General features: G+C 35.0%; 2 protein-coding genes and 1 pseudogene across 4 annotated transcripts; 1 reads left to right on the forward strand and 2 right to left on the reverse strand.

The window, feature by feature from the left end:
* Nucleotides 1–1587: 1587 nt before the first annotated feature.
* LOC143459524 (dual adapter for phosphotyrosine and 3-phosphotyrosine and 3-phosphoinositide pseudogene) lies at nt 1588–2952 on the reverse strand (annotated as a pseudogene).
* Nucleotides 2953–4251: 1299 nt separating this feature from the next.
* On the reverse strand, nt 4252–12433 carry LOC143460202 (cyclin-dependent kinase 17-like). Its single transcript, XM_076957626.1, has 12 exons — nt 12234–12433; nt 11776–12014; nt 11631–11687; nt 11365–11479; nt 8232–8326; nt 7164–7226; nt 6620–6681; nt 6235–6417; nt 5813–5962; nt 5592–5688; nt 5406–5496; nt 4252–5210 (listed from the first exon to the last, which is right to left on the reverse strand). Exons 1-12 carry the CDS (start codon nt 12340–12342, stop codon nt 5104–5106), a joined length of 1368 nt encoding a protein of 455 aa, XP_076813741.1. The 5' UTR covers nt 12343–12433; the 3' UTR covers nt 4252–5103.
* Nucleotides 12434–17902: 5469 nt separating this feature from the next.
* Nucleotides 17903–21852, forward strand: LOC143459971 (kelch domain-containing protein 3-like). 3 transcript variants are annotated; one of them, XR_013117817.1, is made up of 13 exons: nt 17903–18023; nt 18200–18272; nt 18421–18460; nt 18746–18824; nt 18991–19079; nt 19247–19393; nt 19505–19657; nt 19826–19984; nt 20137–20351; nt 20626–20739; nt 21084–21235; nt 21429–21547; nt 21663–21672. XR_013117817.1 is itself a non-coding variant. In XM_076957297.1 (13 exons), the coding sequence occupies exons 1-13, from the start codon at nt 17962–17964 to the stop codon at nt 21765–21767; spliced, it is 1515 nt and encodes a 504-aa protein (XP_076813412.1). In that variant the 5' UTR covers nt 17903–17961; the 3' UTR covers nt 21768–21852. The 3 variants fall into 3 exon arrangements, 2 of the variants coding, with proteins under 2 accessions (XP_076813412.1, XP_076813413.1); XM_076957297.1 differs by having other exon boundaries at nt 21421–21547; nt 21663–21852; XM_076957298.1 differs by having other exon boundaries at nt 21111–21235; nt 21421–21547; nt 21663–21852.
* The last annotated feature ends 72 nt before the right edge of the window (nt 21853–21924 follow it).

Consider the following 21924-nt stretch of genomic DNA (forward strand, 5'->3'; position numbering starts at 1 on the left):
GATAATGAAAAGATGAAAATTGAAGACAGACAAATATGGAAATATTACCTTTTTGGATTTTGATAAGCTGTCAACGACAGTTAGTGGTCGAAAGAAGATGGCGGAGTAGGGCTGTTTTAGCCACGATCTCGGTTGTATGAGGATTATATACGGCCATTTTAGGCAAAAACTAAGCCACACTGAGTCCCAAAATTAGAAAGACTCCTTTTACAAACAAGAAAATGGTGAGATGGCAAGTTCTGCTGCCTGGCTTAAAATCTGTTCAAAAGGGTGCTAGTTTCGGAAAACGTTAATAAACACTAAATATTACTTGAATTTTTTCTCTCATACTCTTTTTTCTTTTTTTATGTGTTAATGAGACACTCACCTTTTCAAGTAAATCGCATTTTCGTATAACTATAAACGAACTGTATGCCAATACGGGTATTGACATTGGTCATCCACACAATAACACTATCTATTGTAAAAGAAAACAAAATAAGCCACAATGCCTTTCAGTATATCCACGTTTAAATGGCATGAATTCTTAACCTATAGGTTATGCGTTATAACTATATATAGGACAATTCGTGGTGAATAAAGAAGGACAAACGTTTATGCAACAGTCAATCTTTCTGATTTTAGTTCGATTTTTCGTTAGGTCTATTTACGTTTCAGGCACATTTTACTCTCTCACACATTTACTTTTTTGTTCTCTTGGAAAGGTAATTAAAACAAGCTTTTATAACGTATTGCAACCGATTGGACAAGGGCAATGTGCCTCAGTGCCACCCACAGTATTTTGACTAACTTATGAATATCTTATATTTGTAACAGATTAAACTTAAAGTGTTTGCTACGTTGCAGAATTCATCAATTGGAAGATTATAAAAGCAATTTTCCAAAAATCTTTTGCTGAAAAAACTTTTGGTCCATATATTTTATATTCTATTTGAAGTTCAGAAATAAATCGCCCTAGTGATGAGGTAGATGATAGAAACATTCATTTTGGGTCACAGAAACTCGGCAGAAAACAAACCGTTGAGTTCTTATTGTTGGTTTCCTGTGTAAGTTATAAAAAACTTACTACCATACTAATACCAACCAACAAAGCTATAAACTTATTGAGGTCTACTGTGTTACTGTGAAAATACCAAAGTTTTGTTATTCCAATCGTTGACCGCTAACCAAGCTATTACTGCTCATATCTTCTGTAGAAAGTAGAAGAGCAAAGATTTCAGTCAACAGTCGGTTGGAGCATGTAGAAAAACGATAAACGTTAGTTGAATACTTGATCCCAAGCGTCGGGGATGAGAAGTTAAGGTTTCTCATTGTCTTGAGCAAACGGTACTAATAGTATTAGGATGGCCAATTACTTTATGTCGACCGCCTTTTGTCTTCACCATTATGCCTGATGGGTGGTGATGAGCGAGTTTTTTTCAAAACGTCTACAACGTGAAATTGGAAGTTGGATGTAACCATTACCAGACAAGCGCCTTAACCAATCGGCCATGGTCTCTCATGAAGCTTGACTAGATTGTTTAATTTATATCAAATAAAAATTGCGCATTTACGTAGTAAATCTTTCAAAACGCTTATGTTATAAACTTATAATAAACGACTAGCTTTATTATTTTGTCTCGGTGTAAACAACAATAAAGAAAGCGTAGACAAAAGAACGGCGTCATCTACATAAAATATTTCAAAAAGCCGCAAAGAAACCGAAAATAAAATTCAAACAATAACCAGTGTAAGAACTTTTTAAATAACAATGATGTTGTAGCAGGTTATTAACATGAACCAAACAAAGTCCAACACTGCTGCCAGCAGGCTCAACAAACTAAGCGCAATTGGTGGAAACTAGGAATTGGGTATCACTTTAGCAGTTGTTGAAGTTAGCCTACATTATAAGGAAGTCACATGCATTCAATTGTCGGAAAGTTTATATATGAGCTAGTACATAGCAAATTTTTTTGCTTTGTTTCCATCCTCGTTTACGCAAAAAAATACCTGATTAGATTCTTATACATAATACTACAATAAACTCATACAAAATAACATTCTCATACGTATAAATATGGAACGTATTATTCAATGATCCAGATTGTTCCTCGCAGTGATTGAGTTTATGCATGCATAATATGCTGACAATGGCTTCTCTTTAAGTTACCGAGCATACATCGGTTATCGACTTTATTAAAAAATAAATTTATTGCTCTTCTGTTCTTGACTTTGATTTTGGTTTAATTTCCATTGAATGATAGACACCCAGTCACCCAGGTCCTCTTCAGAGTTTGCAGAGAAATACCACGTCCTCTCGGGAAACGATAGTTTAAAACAGTTACTCTTGCCGGGCAGTTCGCAAGTCTCCATCTTTTCACATTCCTCCAAGTTTATGGTACGAATCGGCTTCACCGATGATCGACTTTCAAAGTAACTGAATTCATTTCTTAATAAAACAAACCAGCGTAATTTCCAGTTTTTAACACTGCCACCCTGTTTTGTTAAGTAGCCGGATTTGGACGCCAAAGCAACCGCTTTCGTTTGTCGCTTGAGGTCTTCTAGTGTTGCGTTATCGCGAAATGTTGAATGAAGCATCATGGTCTCATCATAACTGTCCGGTTCTTCAACCTGCTTCGGATAGGGATGCTTTAAAATAAGAAAAGTGCCTTGTTCAAAATTCTTTGACAACGATCCTGTCTGGCTGCACAGGATTACTTGATTGGCAAATACTTGTAAAAGTTGACTAACACTGTCAAACTCTGAATGGGCAAAAGTGATTTTGGAGCCCTTTCTTTCCATTTTGAAATGTTTCACTGCATCCTGGCCTCTAACTGATACACACTGAGTCCCCGGTACATCTCGTAACAAAAAACTACCTTCTCTGCCGTTCGCCATCAAAAGAGCTTCAGCAATATGCCTGCTCATATTACCGTGGTACCAATCTAGCGAGTCCATCGTGGAAATAACCAGTAATTTCTACTCACGCTTACAGAAAAGCAACTAACGGAAGTAAAAAGCTAGTGACGTAGTAGGCCTTTCGGAACGTGCATTGACTCGGACAAGTGTAGAAAGTTTGAGCTTGTTCTACGCTATGCTCGAGTACGTGACAGCTCAAACTAGTGTGGAAATTTTAGAAATGACAATCGCCTAAACCTTCAGTTCCGTTTTTGTGGAATCATGGTTTACACCTTTCGATAGCTTCTATGACTAAAAGCTACAGTGTAGGCCAGGGCTAGTAAACTACTATATGTCAATGGTCCAGTTATATCAGCTCAATATTTGCAGGGGTCCGATAAAACTTTTGACGTACATCCATGATTACAATAGGATACCAAGAATTATAACCAGAAAATAAAAAAACTGTACCAATGATACCAAAATGAGCACCACCAGGTAACATTTCACCCGAGCAAAATGTTTTGTTAAAATGAAAGAGGATTTGTAATTATCTTAATTAGCAAAGCTACTGCCAGATCTGGCTCCTTGCACACTACGTACAGTAATTTAATACACAGGATTGGTATATGTTGCAGGGACTTGCTACTGCAAGTCCAATAGATACCGCAAAATCAAAGTTTACGCCATTCTGTAATGTTTAAATCAAAAATTTCTTTAACAATTAACTTTCTTACTTAACCACACTAACTGCTAATTCGTTTCAATTTCTGAAAAACCTGTCTTAGTTCTTGCCCTTACTTCGAAATCCCAACACCATGTAGGCATTGTAGGGTATAACACGCAACACCAATATTTGGCAAAAAAGCCCGTAATATACGTGAAGGAATGCGATAATAATCATATCATCCTTATAAGCCCTATGTCCAGCTGTAATCGTTGGAAAAAATTCGGACCGCGGTCAGACCAGTTGAGTTGCCTTGATATAGACATTTTCTTTTATGACTCCCAATTATTTTCCATGCATAACTCATAACAAAACATTACATTGCTTCCGAAATGTGGTGTTATTGAACAATGTACGTTTTTAGATTTATAGGACGTGTGTCATCGTCTCCAGCTGGCCTTAAACCCGCTGGTAAAAGAGGCTATTAAAATAACCTGAAACTACTAGTCGTTGTGTGTCATACAATGATATATCAAGCTATTGCGTTTCACCTCTACCTACAGTCCCTGGTCACGGCACAAACAAGATCTTTCGCAAAAGCACGCCACGCCGCTGTATGGCACAGTTATGCCCTTTTACGTTAACTAGCTTTAGGTTGGAAAGCAAGATTATAACAACTTAACAAGCGCACTGTTAGGGTTTTGCAATTACAGGGTATTATTTAATAAAAGCATTCTTGCACCATGTGTGACACTACTACAGGACAAAAGAAAATTTTCTTAGACATCACAAAGAACAGTGTTTCGAAAAGTAATTGGCGATAATTGCAAATAAAAAAGAAAGAAGATCTTCCAAAGAGAGCACTTTTGAACAAAAAAAAATCAAGATAAAACAAAACAAATACACGCATGATGGGGTGAAAAAAGACGCAGTGCTGGAATTACTTGACATTAGGAAAGACCGAGGGGAGTACGTGCTGAGTAACTAATTGAAACGTTCCACATGTCACCTAATGGAAAAGGAATTCGCTAAGATCCGACAGTAGGTAAAAAAGGAATATCGACAACAGTGAAGTGAAAAAAGCTACCCAACAACACAAATAATATGAATTCAATTTATGCCGTTAAAAGCAAACTATTCAAGGCATTTATGGACACTTTGCTAATATTTAGAAAAAGCGAAAGGAAACTTATTCAATTACAAACATTATAAAAGATATGTCTGAACGCGGGTCTGTTTCGATGCGTGCTAAAATATGAACTTGCGAGTATATGACATCATTAACGTATTTATCCAAAAGAAAGCTTGTTTTTGCAGCTTGCGAACAACGGCTTCAGCAGAAAGTGCTTACAGACTTAAATACGCACACGCTATTGGCATGTCACAGTCAGTGTGGACTAACATGCAAGCACAACACGATTGAACAGTCTTAACCGTAGTAGGAGTTGATCCAAATGACACTGTGGTCCGTGCTATTATTTTCTTTGTATTCAACTCACTGTGCAAAGTTAAAATACCGGTTACGGTGGCAGCTTTTGCTACAGATGTTGTTAGATTCATTAGAATAGCATTGACTGGCGGCGACCCTTCTGGCCTGTCAGGTGGTAGGTTCGACTACCTGGGTTCTTCGTCAAGGTGACACCAGGTAATGTGAATATGGAAGTACCTGAAAATAGGGTTAACTTGAGTTAAAAAGATTTACAAATTATTTCGTTAAATGTGAACCGATAACAGCAAAAGAAGCTGCACGAAGTACTGCCATGCATAAATGGGTGGCCTTTCTAAATCACAAGTCAACCACTTAATAACAAAACAAGTACCGGATAGGCCTTTCGATTTCATCAAAACAGGAAGTACTTACTGTCTGGCAATTTGTGAACGTTTGTTCCCAAGACTTTGAAGAAACTATGGTTCAATGCTTCTTGCGCCTCCATGCGCTGAACAGGATTGTACTAAATGTGTAAAAATAGTAAATTGCGCTTAATATTTTTCAACATGTACAGATGTAAAAATTTTTCTGTTTTTATAAATTTTCCTGATCATCTACCTCAAGTAATTTTGAAATCAAGTCGAGGCCATCTTGTTCTAACCTTGGCGCTATGTTTCGGAACGATTCACCGGGGTACAAACGTGAACAGTTACTCCTACAAAAACAAACAATTGAAACGGGCTTTAACAAAATAGATGCAAAGCAACGAATATGTGAGCCTAAGAGCTTTGAGCTAAGGCTTAGTATGGTGCCTATCTATTCTGTGACTCTATTTTTACTTGTAATTCGGGAGCTGGGATACACCCTTCCACGTTTCTTCAGTCGGCGTTCCCATTGTTCTGAAGATCAACTGTAATTGATCAGTAACAGTAGAGCCAGGGAAGAGGGGTCTACCAGTGGCCATTTCATAAAATATGCATCCGATGCCCCTAAATTTTTAAGAATACGCATGTCAAAAAGTTAAAGATTCTAGTAGATTTTCTCCAATTTTATTGGTAAAATAAACGATTTCTAATTAAAAAATAACTCAAATAAAAGCATCTTATTCATATCACCTAGTGCAATTATTATGCTAGTACATACACACGGCATTTGCAAAGCATTATGAATACTTTCTGATTTCAGAACTGTGTAGCAATTCGTGCTTAACAAGCACATTACAAGTTACTGCACGTTATTAATAATTAAAACAAATTAATACCACATATCGATTGAAGAGTTATATTCTGTTGACCCAAGAAGAACGTCTGGTGGTCGATACCACAAAGTAACCACTTCGTTTGAGTAAGTTTTGGTTGGAACTGACTTGGCACGAGCTAATCCAAAATCGGCAAGTTTTAGTTCGCCCTTTTCATTAATCAATAGATTTTGTGGTTTCAAGTCCCTGCAAAATCATCAAGAATTCTTTTTACAGCAACTTTAAACATACAAACTTTCAGTACAAAAATGAATTTCACTTAAATAACAATTGATTATTATAGTTAACAGTTTATTTCTACTAAATTTATTTCAAATTGTTTGAGTACGTATTACAACTGAAATTATTGGACAAATAGAAAATTTTGAAAGCAAACAAGAGCAATTACCGATGAAGAACTCTCCTTTTATGGCAGTATGCAATACCCCGTAAAAGTTGAAAGAGAAAAAGCTGAAATAAACATGAAAACAGCTTATATGTGTATGATGATTATAATCACTTCATGCATTTGGTGACATTAAGTGCCATCTAAATAAGGCATAAGACCTATTTAATCAGGTCTTAAAAGACCCAAGGCAAAATGTTCGTGTTAAGTTGACCAACAGCAAACCATTTTAACATAAACTGACGGAAGAAATGGTTTATACTTCAAGCAAGCTTTAAATACTTTTCAGGGTAGTCAGTAAAAAACACTTTTGTTAAGAAAAATAAATGACCCAAAACACAGTTTATAGCAAAATTGATTTCCAATCATAATGGATTAAGATGACTTGATTTCGATGCAGCACTTACCAAAATTCTCTAAACTAAGAGATATTCACTTATACTTACGTCAGTTTTGTTAAAGTTTTAAAAGCTTATTGTACTTGAGAGAGGATACTTCAAGCACAATAGGATGTTCCAATTTATACAAAACATAGCAAATAACTAACCCGAACGTTATTCATGCTGAGAATATTTCCACAGTTGTCCATGTATTGCTTTAGATCACGGTCCTGTATAAGCAACAAGTACAAACTTGAAAATCACAAATAAAACTTTGGCCACTATACACAACATCAATGTGCCCTGAAATGAAAACTGGTGAAAAATATGGAAGGTTGAAAGGCAACCTCTTTCTAAAGTATGCAAAATGCAGCTAATTAAATTACAAGCTTGTGGAGAAGATTAATGTTTTGGTTCAAAGCGTCTTGCTTCAGCAAGCTAGTGGAAAGCAAAATCAATTGCTTCCTAATTAACGACCACTAACAAGCTGGCAGATATCACTTGCATGAACAGCATTGAAATGCATGTAGACCTTTCGCAACACAAAGTTTTGCGTATTTGAAAGAACTTTTAACCGTAGTGTTTGTAGTAATATAAAAATAATTTAATTCACTAATCAATAGCTAGTGTGGCATAGACTAGTAACTATGTTAGCAACAAACGTAGACTCAATTGCTATATAATGGTCGATGGCAAAGAGCATCTGTGCCAAATGCAATAATTTTGGTTGCAGTCCATGAGAACAAGCCACCACAGGTATACCACTTGTCTCACTGTGGATTTGATTTGTATTGATTTTGTTATCAGATTCAACAATTCGGTATCTACACTTTTCTAGAGAACCAACACCTTATCTGAATAAAATGTGACCACCAAGAAACATTTGAGCACGAAGTTGCGCAAATTACAGAGAAAAAAAAACAACAAAACAGAGATAGTTATATATTATACAAACTTATCCATCCTAATGCACTGAAAATTCCAGTGATGAAAAATGACAGTGCAAAGGTAATGAAATAATTTGGTAATGAAAATCAATACTTTCTGAAAGCAAAAAAGGTATATGAATGATTAAACGTGATCCAAAGCAATTTAGTATGTAATTAAGGGCTTCTGAAGTATGATATATTAGTCCAGCGTGACTAGTTTACAACTACATATTCTACTGCCAGTATTTGAAAGCAAACAAGCAAAAAGCTTCACAAGAAATGGGACTTTATACAGAGTATGCTCACCAGGTATTCAAAAACCAGCGTAAGTGACTTCTCTGTATGCACAATGTCATGTAACGTCACTATATTTGCTTGTTTGAGGTCTTTCAGAAGCGACACTGTAATAAAAAAATTTCTGTTACATATAATATGTATATAGAAGGAAAATGATACTTATATCTAACTAAGGCATAAAAAAACAGGTTGTACAAAAATAATAAATAATGCGATGTATTAATTTACAATTGTTTTTCAACTGACATTGATAACCTTATCATAGTTGTCTGGAAAAAACAGTAATAATCAATAGTTGTCAACTGCAAAGCTCAATAAAAAAAGAGTCATATAATCAATGTGTGTGTATGTAGTGGTATGTGTCAAGCCAAGCTAAGCTTATATAATTACATTTCACTACCATAATCTAATTATTTAGCAGATTCACTTGGGAGAATAGGTACCATTCTCATACCCTTGCCATACAGCAAGTGGGAGAAAGGACTTAAACAAGGATTATACAGCTACTCTACATAATATTTTATAGCACTACTTTTGATTAAAGTTTAAAAATTCTGCAGGAAAAACCTCAAGTCACTATTGCATATGACAACAATGTGTTTACCACCAGAAATGTTATGCTATAAGGTATATATATATATATAGACCTATACTATTTTCGAAATGTCCACCGCACTTGGTTAAAAGATAGTGTTATTATGTAAACCACTACGATGCTATACACACATGATCAACAACGTTGAAAAAAAATTTTTTATCTTAATTTTTCTGCAAGGTTTTTGTGATATGAGCAAAGTCCATCACTATGATTTACATTCAATTAAATACCAAACATCAACAAAATAAGTTTGTCTGTGCATGGTCCTTCTTCTTGATTAAAGTGATCAAGTTCTATGCTACTGTATAAACTTGCAAATGGATTTTGACCTAGCCCACACAAACGGTTTGCTTGAGCAAACACCAACACATGATTGATGACTAAATATATTCACACTTTTAATACTAAAAATGTAATTCTGCATTATTTATGAAAATCAAAATTAAAAAGTTAGAAATGTGTTGAAAACTAAAAAAAAAATTCTCTTTAAAAAGGTACAGACATGTCAAAAAGTGTGTATTGCTAGAAATATTACACACTTGACACTATTTTCAGTTATGAACTCTGTTTGATGTCATTACATATCATGACCATACATATTCCTAGCTTCTAATGTGTTGCTATTGCTACACCCAGTCTGTTGAGTAATAAGCTTTGCTTCAAACATTTTGCCATACACGTTGCTAAGCAAATATTTAGATAAATCAACGCTCATGTCATGATTTCATGACGCAACCAATTTCAGAACATGACAATATTAGAGTAAGATAAACTTGACTTACTAAACTCCCAACTAAATTTTAACATTCTTTTTAACTCATGCCATATTTAACATACTGAAACTAATGGTAACTTCCTGCTTAAATATGCGTTTGGTTAAGTTTTCAAAAATCTGTCACAAATTCTAGATTCAAGTTTATCAGCAATTTTTTGTTAATAGCATCGAAACAGGTTATGTAACATATAAAAGATTGGAAATTTGCCTTTGTTTGACATAATGCAAACAAAAAAGTTTGTACAATGCTTAACTGTCCTGTACATTTTCTTATTTGTAGCCTAATATAGTATATATATACTGTATATGTACAATTTTCAAGTGGGATCGCAAAAATCTATCGAAAATCCAGAATAATCCCAATTACATAAGAAAAAGCAACACAATATTAGGTTATGTCAATAATTCCGACAATTTTGGATAATTTTCAGAAGTTGGGTTAGTTATGATATATTGTAAATGTAAACAACATTTGGAAAAAGTTTCCATTTACTTAGATGAATTTTTACTTAGTTAGTTTGGATTATTACGGCGTTGGAAATTAAATAGAAACCCCTTTTGAGTAATATTATGGCTATTTTTAAAAATAACAGAACAATAATCGTGCTAAAAATTGCTAAGGATGCAGTATGCACCTACCAGTACCTAGGTTACCAGATAAGTTTGCATAGCTACTCATACCCATGTTGTGTACGTAAGTACTCCCAGAAAATAGTGCAGGACTTATTTTTTTTGTACATAGTAAGGTCAGGTTGTTTATTTAAAATGTCCTAATCTGGGGTGTCTGTGATCCTTGTGGGATAGCAATGTCCAATTCAAAATTTCTGTTTGCATTATGTTTACAATTTTTGTAGTTAATGCTTTTTCCATTGCATATAGCTAAAAAGTTATTACTAAGTTTGTTGTATCATAAATCAAAAATGGTGAAAGTTTGCTCTCCAAGATGAAAACCGAAAAAAATGGAAAATCAATTTTTCTGCAAAATTTCTGGAAGACAGACAACCATACTTCACAACTCGAGGGTTGTTTCAGAAAAAAGCACCCTTTCCTAGCTTTAGGTATAGGTTTACTGATTGGCCAACATTATAGCAACAGTAACAGGTTGTATCGGCAAATATTATTGGCCAACCAGTAACGTTTTTGAAAAATGTTGTTTGAAAGGCATTTTCTTCAAATAGAAATTGGTTTGTTTCCGTAGACATAATTCTGCCTACATATACAGCGAAAGGTTATGTAACATGCCAATTTACCATGAAAATTTTGTATCAAATTAGTAAAAACTGCGTCAAAGCCCCTCAATTTCTTTGGACATAAAGCACAGGTGCTGTAGCAAGATACATCACAACAGCATACAATATATCGACAAAGTTTCTAACAAATGATTGAATAGCAGTACGATTTCATGAGCGATAGCAATTATTTGGAATTAAGATAACTAGAGACCCACTGAGATAAATGCAAAGGTCATGCATAAATTTCTCTGTACGTTATATGAAACTTCAGGCTTGTACATTCTATCAATCAGTGGAACATGCTCGTACACACATATGTTTGACAGATGTGTGAAACACTGAATATTTTACTGATGACCAGGTCGTTTGTGACTGAAACATTAATTATTAATAATAATACCATAGGTAAATTACGAGAATAAATCTTGACAGCTGATATAATTGATCTATGATCAGATTTGAACAAGTTCCAGCTAAAGATTGTAACATTAATGACAACAATAATATAGCAATTTCTGATATTTCCTAACAACTAACCTTCCCTAATAGCTGTACATGGAGCGCCTTCTTCATGCTCTAAGCGTATCTCTTTCAGGGCGACGAGGTTATCCGTCAACTTACTTCTACCTTTAAAGACGGTTGCGTAGGTTCCCTGTAGAAAACAAAACAAAATTTAAATATTTTGGGACGAGATTATTCTGTAAAATAAATTTTCTGTAAAATGTTTATAAAATTAGATTATAATCTTAACTGTTAAGTGTTAATTACAATGTCGGTGCAAAAAGTTGTATCTGCATTTTTACCTCGCCCAATTTATCCAACTTTACATAAGATTCTAGCTTTCCGAAACCGATTTCCGACTGCAAAAAAATTATAAGAACAGAGATCAGCTTACGGCACAGCAAACTCATTTCAATCAAGCAGAAAAGTCAATCATGAAGCATTTACCAAAGAAGCCCGGCGAAGCCTCCTTGACATGGGCTGCTCAAGTGAAGGGGAGATTCTTTCAAGAAAATAATCTGGGAGCTGTACATTTGCTGGAAGAGAAAGTCGTTTACTGACTTGCGATTGAGATAGTTTGTTATTTCTTAAAGTGACGGTTGGTGTGAGAACTTCGTCGGACGAAACGTTTTCACCTTCCCCATCTGAACCAATTCCAAGTATTCCACCATCTTCATTTGCAACTCCTATTAAAATCAACACTGAAGTTAGGTGCTCAAGCTAATTATGCCAACTTTTTACAAGCTAAAAATACCAATCTTAGCCATTTTCTATATCCCCTAAAAAAAATTGTCAATGGCTTTCATTGGCTGTAAAACAATCTAACATTACATTTGTGTTTGATTTGCATAATCATGATTATAAATATTACTTTTATTAAAATGAAAAGATTAATGCAAACATACCGTTATCTTCAACACTCATATGTTCAGCTATCTCAGATATTGACTCATCCACCAAACTACTTCTACTCCTTTGAAATGAAAGTGAAAATCTTCTTTTTAGCCTCTTCATTTTGTATATCAATCAATCAAGAGGCTTATCACTTTATATCAACAGTCTCAAAACCTATGTTGCATCAATGCATTGTCCCAATTACTAAAAGTAAGGCATATACATTATTATACACAGTTACATTATTGTATGTATGCTGTTAGTGTTATTATATGCACAATTAAGAAAATAGCAGGACATGCAACATGATGTTATTTATGACAACCTGTCTTGTCACAATACCATGCACATACAGGTACATTACAACAGTATTTAGTAGTACAGGTAGTATGTATACTGGTAGTTGTAAGTATATGATGCTCAAGGTAAAAGTTTTTTTTTTATCTCAAGACAAGTAAATTCACAGTTAGTTCTGACATGGTATCTACAGTTGGATGATGACTGTATTGCTATGGCAGACATCAGATCAACAACTATGATATACTTCTCACTGGAAAGTTTACAATGGGTGACAGTTAATCACATGTTTTAATTCTATCTGCAGCCATAACCATACCTGCACAATTTAAGAAAAAAACAATAATTTTCATTTTACAGTAGTGAACTTTGCCAACTTTCAGCTGGGGCTTATACCTTTATCGTAAAAAAGTTGGTGGCTTATACTTGTTTTGTGCAGACATGTCGCCTTTGCTATTGTATCTGCTGACATGCTAGCCAGGTCTTCTTATATAATACTCTGTCCCAAGGTTGACACAACTTAACTTTATTGCTGGGCTAAGTAAAGTGCTTACATTCAGGGCTTTAATGTGAGTGCTCACCGCTGATATTAATTCCATGAAAAGATAAAATCGTTTCGTTGACAAATCTACAAATTTTGAAAAAAAGACTACCTGATCGAATAAAACAAGAACAGCATTCAGCAGTACAGTATAATAAATTAATTCATCTGTCAATGGCCAAATGTAGCTGTTTTAGAAAATTAAATGACAGTGACAATTATAATAGTTTTATTCGTAAGTAATCAGAGTGTATGCACAAATTTAATATCAGTTTTTTTTTCTAATACACAAGTAATACAATTTTTTTGTGGTCTTTTCTATTGGTTACCTCTAGAAAATAAAAAACAGTTTATATATTCCTTTTAATTAGTTAAAATGTCCTGTAAAAACCTTTTAATGTGTCTGTTTGTAAATTCTGTAACTTTCAAAAAACTAATTCGGGTGCTGCAAAATTCTGAAATTTGCAGTGTGCTAATGAAATTAACTGTTTACCATATTTAATTACAATTAGCATATTTTGTAAAGAAACTGTGCTATCCACACTCGCATGATCTTGGAGCACAATCAAACCTATTCCAAATCTATATAATCAAACTTTTGAAAAGTCAGATCTGGACAAGCTCTTGCAAAAAGCTCTCATCAGCCACTCACATAGCAAACTTTCCAGTTTTGGATCTTATGTCACCAGCAAATTTTCCACACACAACTGGGAATGCTCCAATAGTTAACCTCCTTTTGTACCAGACTGCAGAATATGGCAGGTACACAGCAGAGATTTTGTTGAAACGGTAAAGACATTGAGTTCACTTCCCGCTGCACTTTCCTCCCCTGACTTAAGCCACGATGAGTATGTTTTGGCTATACAGTAGTAGACACTGTCAGTGTGCTTCTGCACATCCGAGACTTCGACGAAAAATACTCTGCAGAGCACATTCTTTAATTTATTAAGTTGAGCATCAGAAGTAGACCTACTGTACATGTAAAAGTAGATATTAATAAATTTTCTGTAGCTCATTTCAGGATGGATTGGATTGTTCCGGCAGTTAAGGCATTACTAATGCAACTTACAAACTTTTGTTAAATGGTAAGAAACTGAAGTTGGTAAAATATGTAAAGACTTCTTTGCAAAAAACTAGGAAGCCTACTTGAAGTCAAGCAACTTCAAATTTTTCACACGCACAATCAGTTGTTTATTGCGTTAGATTAAATATTGCAGTATGTGACATGAACAAAATTTTATGATTATTAGACTATAGTCTACTACTATTCAAAACTCTAAATTTATCTCCAGTTTTGTTGTTTTCTTTTTGTTGTTGTACGAAAACAGCTGGGCCTAATTTAACCGATTTCATTTGTTCCGTAAACTTTGGTTTAAAATAAGTTCATGTTCTGATAAATTAAGTAACTGTATTAAACCAGGGTCTCCTTTACTTTTGCACATGCTACCTATCTGATATCAGGATCAAGTATTAAGGATTATAACATCATGACTTATTTTCTGTTATCTCATAGCTTCTAGTCATTCAGTAAAAGTGAAACTCGAACAAATGCCAAAATTATCACTTATATACTAAACTAAAATTTGTTCCTAGACTTGTAACCTATGAAACTAAAGACAGAAGGGCCAAGTTGTTAGGCTGGACCAGAGCTGCCTAAAGTACGCCTGTGGTAAAACCTATCTGGAAAGTATGGCAGTTCTCAACAAGAACTTGTGCATGCAAAGATGAAATGGCGACATGCACAGAAAAAATGCTTCACGCAACAAGTTCACAACATAACGATTACATGAGCAAGCTGTTTAGGGAAACTGAAAAAGCACGTCTGCAGCACAACTTCATTTATTGTGCGAAAGAATTGTGCAGGTATGATTTTTCTTTTGGTCAGTTGCGTAGAAGTATCACTCAGATTTATTTTGAAAGTATGGTTCATGTATATGATAAATGGTTGGCCTACGTTTCAGAACATATTTCCGAGAAATTAGTGCGGAGCATCAAAGCAGTACACACATTCTTCATCCCTTGTGTACTTAGCAAACTTGCCTATCTAAGTCTAGCCGAATGGTTTGAGTGCTGGCCATGCAACAAATATTGCTTGTGTTCCATGTTCAATACCCAGTGGCGCCATACCATTGTAATGCCTTTGGGCAAGGCATTAACGTCACTTGCTCCTGTTCAGTGGAGCTGGTGGACAATTCTAAATTCGGGCAATACTATATAAAAAAAAAACAGAATGAAAAATGTGTGACACACCGAACTTGCAAAGATTGGGGCTCGAGCTATGAGGAATCATTGATGGGTTTAAGTCGTGCAAAGACTTTCCTCAGTACGAGGATAACGATAATTATACTATTCCATACCATAGGTATACCACAACTGGAAAGTATTGCATTTTGCAACTATAAATCGTGTGTGCAAAGACGCAGTTTTGGCGTAATGGCGTGCACCGAAGCCCTAATTTTTTGTGTATTTATTACAAACTGGCATGAAGATAAAAAAGTTTGGCTTAAGTGTTGATTAATCTCTTGAGTGCAGGTGCCACACTTACCACCATGGCCTAGCGGCCTAGCCTATAGAGTTTAGGCTAGGCCTAATAGTTTGGGGTCGGACTGAATTTTTTGGTATTCTCCAACAAAAATTTAGGTACGCAAAAAATTTAAGATCGCAATTGAAGTGCACACTCACCTGCTTACAGTCTCACGCTAAGGTCAGTTCTCAGAGTGCATGAGTTTTGGTGCTTTATAACAAGGGTTTCCCTGTCAGTCAGCATACCCTATTCTCCTAACCTAACCGCCTATATTTAACAACAAGCCGCGTGACCTACAAACAGTGAAATAGTCAATTCGTAAAGAGTATCATACCACAACATACCAGCCTGTCAGCTAGGCCCTATATAGGCTATAAATCTTGCAATACAACTTGCACCAAGCTCGCAGATAACTTCTGTATGGGAGACAACGTCTGCTAGCTTCATAACTATCAAGCTGGCAGAAACTTTTTGGCACACTCCATTGAGCAATATGTTTTTAAACAAAAAAGGGCAACATTCAAATGCATTAAACATAAATTATGAACAAAATATATCATTTTAAAGACTAGAGATTTTCTGACATTTCGGAATACTCCACATATTGAATGTTGTCTGGGGGCCGTGTTGGGTATTGAACAATTTTTACGTAGCGGCAGACCAACTGCGTTTGACACTCAATAATGGTCAAAAAAATTTTAAAGGTGGGGAAAGATGACCTAAATTTACGATGAACTTTATGGGAACCGGAAAAATTGCTTTTTTCGAACGTTATACCCAATGTTTCCAACGATGTTTGGTGGGTGTTTAGACGATTTTTACACAACGGCAAAGCAACCGTGTTTAACCATGGTTTAACACTTAATAAGTGTACTCACGTCGTGCAATGGTTAAAAAAATTAAAGTTGGGGAACGATAACCTAATTTTGCGATAAATTTTGGAAATTGGAAAATGTCCTTTCTAAGTTTTTCATCACCAATACCGTCTACGGCAGTGAATGCAGAATTTCAGGAAAGAGGCAGTGAGGCACTCCATCTTGCATCATTGAATTGGTTTCGTATTGCGTGGAGATAGAAAAACGGCTTGGCGTCAATACTTCGTCAACGAAAAATAATGCACAATTAGGTCTTGGTCCATGTTAACTCATGAATTGTCCAAGAAAGCCGTGTTTCCTGAAATTTAAATCGTTGTTGGGAAATAGGCTAACTGTTTTGGAATAGGCCTACGTACGTCTATTGACCGTCACGGCTAAACGAGCAGTTGCATCAGGCAGTTTGGCACATCGCTATTTTTGATAGAGTTCTGCCTGCATTGTATATTTTCTACGTTTTAACTGCAACGTAACTTCATAAACCTTTAAGCATAACCTGGATTGTGAAAAGTTTGGCGCCCAGTAATAATATTCAAAAATTGATATTAACTATTTAGGGTTCCATTGAAGATAAATTTGGATCAGAAAGTTAGGTTTAGGTTACAATTTTATGACATTTAAGTTAGACTAACGAGAACCCGCAAAAAAATTTAGAACGTAGACCCTACAATGTTTTTCCTTATAAAACAGTAACAGCGGTTTAATTACTGTTTTATTGAATTCTGAAAATGAAAAAAATCTGGTAGACAGCGATACCTATTATGACGTCACTCTAAGTTTTTTTATGTCTGGCGTTATCACGGGAATCGCAAATAAAAGAAAATGAATAGAGAAGTGACTAATAGAGAGAATGAAAGCTGAATCGTGACAATAGCATTAACTGTTATTAGCCCAATATCATCACGAAACATACACAACGCGGATTCGGCTATACGTTTGTTATAGCCTTTGTTTAAAATATATTCGATGTTCCAAAACATTATTCGAACACGAATATCCCCAGGAATTAACCATTGGTGAGTCGTAAATAAATGTTTCAGCACGAATCTGTGAGATACCGAAATATTGCAATTAACAGCGCAAATGTATTTATATTCACAATAATAAATTTACGAAATAAATATGCTTTTGACTTTTGCTATTTGGTCCCAGGTCAGATTAGGCTATATTTGTTGAAAATTTTAACAAAATTTAAAACTCAAAATATATGTGTACAGTAAAATGTAAATGGCGATAGGCGAAGCAAAAATTGTGGTAGGCTTACGATGGTTAGCAATAGAAGCTTATGTTAATTGGGTAGCTCCATTCTTTCTTTCGTGAAGAGCGCTTTGTTAACAACTTTCAAGTGTTTCAAAACCTATTTTGAAGAAAGTGTTTTAAATTAACACGCGCCCTTTAAAAGTTTTTCAGAGCTTCTTCGACTAAAACGCAGTTTTCCGTATAGTAGCCTACACTTGCGCAACAACCTGTTAATATTATTGGAAGCATCTAAGCCATCGAATGTTATGACACTTGTCAGCTGTGATTGGAAGCAACTTGTCAGTGAAGGAGATTTACCTTGTGCAAGGTAAGCGTCATTATTTTTGCTCGATGTTTTCCAATGTGTGTTTATTTTACTGTACGTTTTAATTTACTTTGCTCTTAGCTGTTTGTTCGCGATATGTGTTTGTTGTAGAATGTTTTACTATGGTTGGCAATAAAACGAGTTTAATTTTTTATTATGAGTGTCCTTTTCTATTGCAGGTTGGGTCATTCTATTGAGCTGGTTGGAGAAATCATTTATCTATTTGGAGGTTCGCGTTTACTAGAGAACGGAGTAAGCTCGATAACTTCCAAGATTTATAGCTTACATTTTCAGAGTGTGTGGTACAGTGTACCGTCAGCAAGAACGCTATGCTATAAGAACCTGGAACATACATATACCGATACCGTTACAAGTTATAATACATTTTATACTTTTACAGAAGCGTGTTGGGTTCTTTAACGACCTTTACGAAGTATCAGGTATATCAACAATGAAATCATAAAACATTTAACCATATATTTTGAAAAAGAGCTATAGATAAAATAAAATCGATAAAATGAAATAGATAAAATCTGCCTTCATAAAGTAGACTCGTGTGTATATAATTTCTTTCAGATAATGCGTGTAGGCCTAATTTGAACAACACAATGAATAGGCTACTGTAGTATAGCTGTAGATTATAGAGACAAAACAATGAAGTTAAAGATGAGTTCAATAGTTGAGCTATATACTCATGAATTCTTTGTTCGTTTGCTGAGTTTCAGTTTCTAACAGTCGATTTCTATGGAAAAAACTATCTTCTACCACTCGACTACCGCCGCCTCGAGACTCGCATCGTACATGGTATAGATCTTTGCAAACTGCTGTACAGAGTTAAAATTATTTATAAATAGGCCTATGTAACCTATACAATATATGAATTTAATTATGTAGGTATATATATACATACAAATACATTATATATTGAATGCTTCAGCTAATTATGCTTAAATAATTACTGTATATGTAGCTTCTTCGACAAATGTTTGTATTTATTCGGGGGCAAGAACGAGTTCGTGAGCGACAAGTGTTTGAATGGTGTTTATCGATTTGACCTAAGTAAGTTGAAAATTTGAACGTAGAACGCAAGAATGATAATTTTTTAAATGGAGCTTAACGTAACATGCCGTAAACTTGCACCAAAGAAAATATATTGATGATGATATATTGATGTATAGGCTACCAACTGATTTTTTCCTTACCTTGGAAGAATTATACTTTTGCAGCTTCCTTTTGTTGGAGTGATTTGAAAACTTGTGGTCCATCTCCGACTGCAGTAGGTTTCAGTCTCAGTCTTGTAAGCAAAAAAGCGTTCGTGTTTGGGGGAATCACCGATGGAGCTGCCACAAATGATTTGTTTGTATTTAGTTTAGGCAAGTTTCGTTTTTTTGTCAGTTATTTATAGGATTTCTTTTTTAAATATGCTATAATCTGATACATTTATTTTTTTTTTATATGGCATATTCTCAATTGGTTCATCCCAGATTCAAATGAATGGCTCCCTATTAAGTGCGGCGGATATCCTCCTAGTCCGAGATGTGACCACACCTGTGAGGTTATTGATGAAATCATTTATCTTTTTGGAGGAGCAGGGTCCGACAATCATTTCTATAACGACCTGCACTGTTTGAATACAGGTTACGTTTATAGTGGATGTATTTAGTTACAGCTTTATATGATTGTATGGTTTCAGAACGACGGACTGATTTTTGAAACTAATTTACTGGATTGAAAAATATCTTCCTGTAATGACGGACAACTAAATCTTCTAAAACTCGCGCAAGATTTTTTGTTTTTATTCTTAGCAACTTTAACATGGTACCAGGCCACACCACGTGGATTACCACCTTTTGCGAGAGCAGGTCACACTTTTGTCGCGCACAGAGACAAAGACATTTATATATTCGGTGGATACAACCATAAATCTAATGATACAACACTTGGATTGTATAAAATGAGTATTGGTGAGTGCACTTGCAATCATTAAAATAAGACATATAGGCTATTTCTCCCACAGTAAAGTTTTATCTGACGTGTAGGCTAAATAAGTTATAGCTAAAAAAGTTTGAAGCTTTTTTAAACTAAAAAATAAAAAATTTTTTTTTCTATAAACCAGGAAACCAAAAATGGAAGCGGCCTCTAATGGCAGGGTGTGCTCCAGATGGAATCCATGGGCACTGTGCGTTCATCCTGCATAGCACCATGTACATTGTTGGAGGTATAGGACCGCAAGGAGAGCTCGGAATGGAGTCAATCTACGCTCTACGTCTCATCAACCCCTCTCTGCGAAAACCGGTTCTCGAACATTTGCTCAATGATCTTTGCAAAGAGGTAATTTGTTGTTACCAACTGAAATGTTGAAAATAAAATGCTATGGTGAAATAGTTGTGGTTTATTGCACTAAAACCAGTGTTTTTACGGTTATGGGAATATCTTATGAAGTTTTTATCTGCTATTCATAGCATTTGACAACAAGTCACGCAATAGGCCTACATAACCATGATATTCCATTAGACAATTTAGAAAGCTTTTCCGCAGAGGTGAAAATATCTACAGTGATTGCAAAACATGGTTGCGACTGCTTTTTTTCCATTGATCATTTCAGAAAAATTCACTTTTGTGTTGGATGGAAACCAAAAAACCAAATGTGTCATATGACATAAACAGACATGACCATGAGTTAGATGGCTGTATTTCAAAACTAATCAACAACAGTTTGGTGAGATCACTTTTTTACATTAGGGGTGTATTGTAATAGGTAAATAAATCAACAGTAAATTTGATCACTGTTTTACAATAGATTACTGTAGATAAGATACTGTATTCATACGTACACAAAAAAATCTCACCAAGTTTTTACTGTATTTTTTCAATATTTAAGATTCTACTGTATATGGACCTGCCAAATCTAAAGTAACAGCTTTTGAACGCCCGATAATTTCAGCAGCATATAAAACTGTTTGGCTGGGCTTGGTTTGAAGTTTTCAGGATTTTGGTGTTTATAAATATAGGCCAAAGTTTTTCTTGATACTTATAAAGTTTAATTATAATTTCAATATCTAGAGTCATCAGTTAACTCTTAACAAACAGTTATGCGAATTGGACAACGAAAATCCTGCAACTTTCGAAGTTCAACAAAGCTTGCTTCGGGCGGCACAAGCAGAGCTCGCGTCTGCAAGACAGTCTTTTGAAAACGACAGAGCAGATATTGTCAGGTACATAACTTGTACTTTAGACGTGGCTGTTAAAACATCAGTTTTAATACAAAGCGATTAACTTCGTTCCAGAAATTAAATATTTTAGATTCTTGTTTTTTTTATTTTTCCAATTTTAATCAAATCTTGATCGTCTCTCTCTCTCAAACTTTCGTAATACTGAATGAATTTAAACTTTCCATTAGAATTTTAGAAAATGAAAGATCAGAAGTAACAAGTTTGATTCGACGTCATCAAAAGCAAAACGAGGATTGGTGGAATTCTAGGATTAGCGAGAACGACATGGAGCGCGACAAATTGCGTAAAGCATGGGTATGGAATTATTATTATTATGGAAACAAATTAACTATAACAGCAATATATATAAGTAACCTGATTAAAAATATACATGTTTTGTTAAATTTACAAATCTACTTTTTCGTTTCAGGAGGATGTAGAGAAGGAACGAAAGATTTTGTTAGAAGAGAGGGAAGAGCTGGAGAATAAAGCAAAAAAGGTCGCTCTCTTATTTCATCAAGTGGGAGATATTTGAGAAACTGTGTTTGCGAATAAATCCTTTACTTGATAACACAGAAGCAGAAATAAAGAGTCTTCACATCTTGCGTTTGATGTATTTAGTTCAAAGAGTGACTTTGTTTTACAAAAGTAGCTTAAGTAAACATTTCTGTTGAGGTTTGGGGTAAAAATTG

This window comes from Clavelina lepadiformis, chromosome 5, assembly GCF_947623445.1.
Source record: "Clavelina lepadiformis chromosome 5, kaClaLepa1.1, whole genome shotgun sequence".
Classification (NCBI taxonomy): Eukaryota; Metazoa; Chordata; class Ascidiacea; order Aplousobranchia; family Clavelinidae; genus Clavelina; species Clavelina lepadiformis.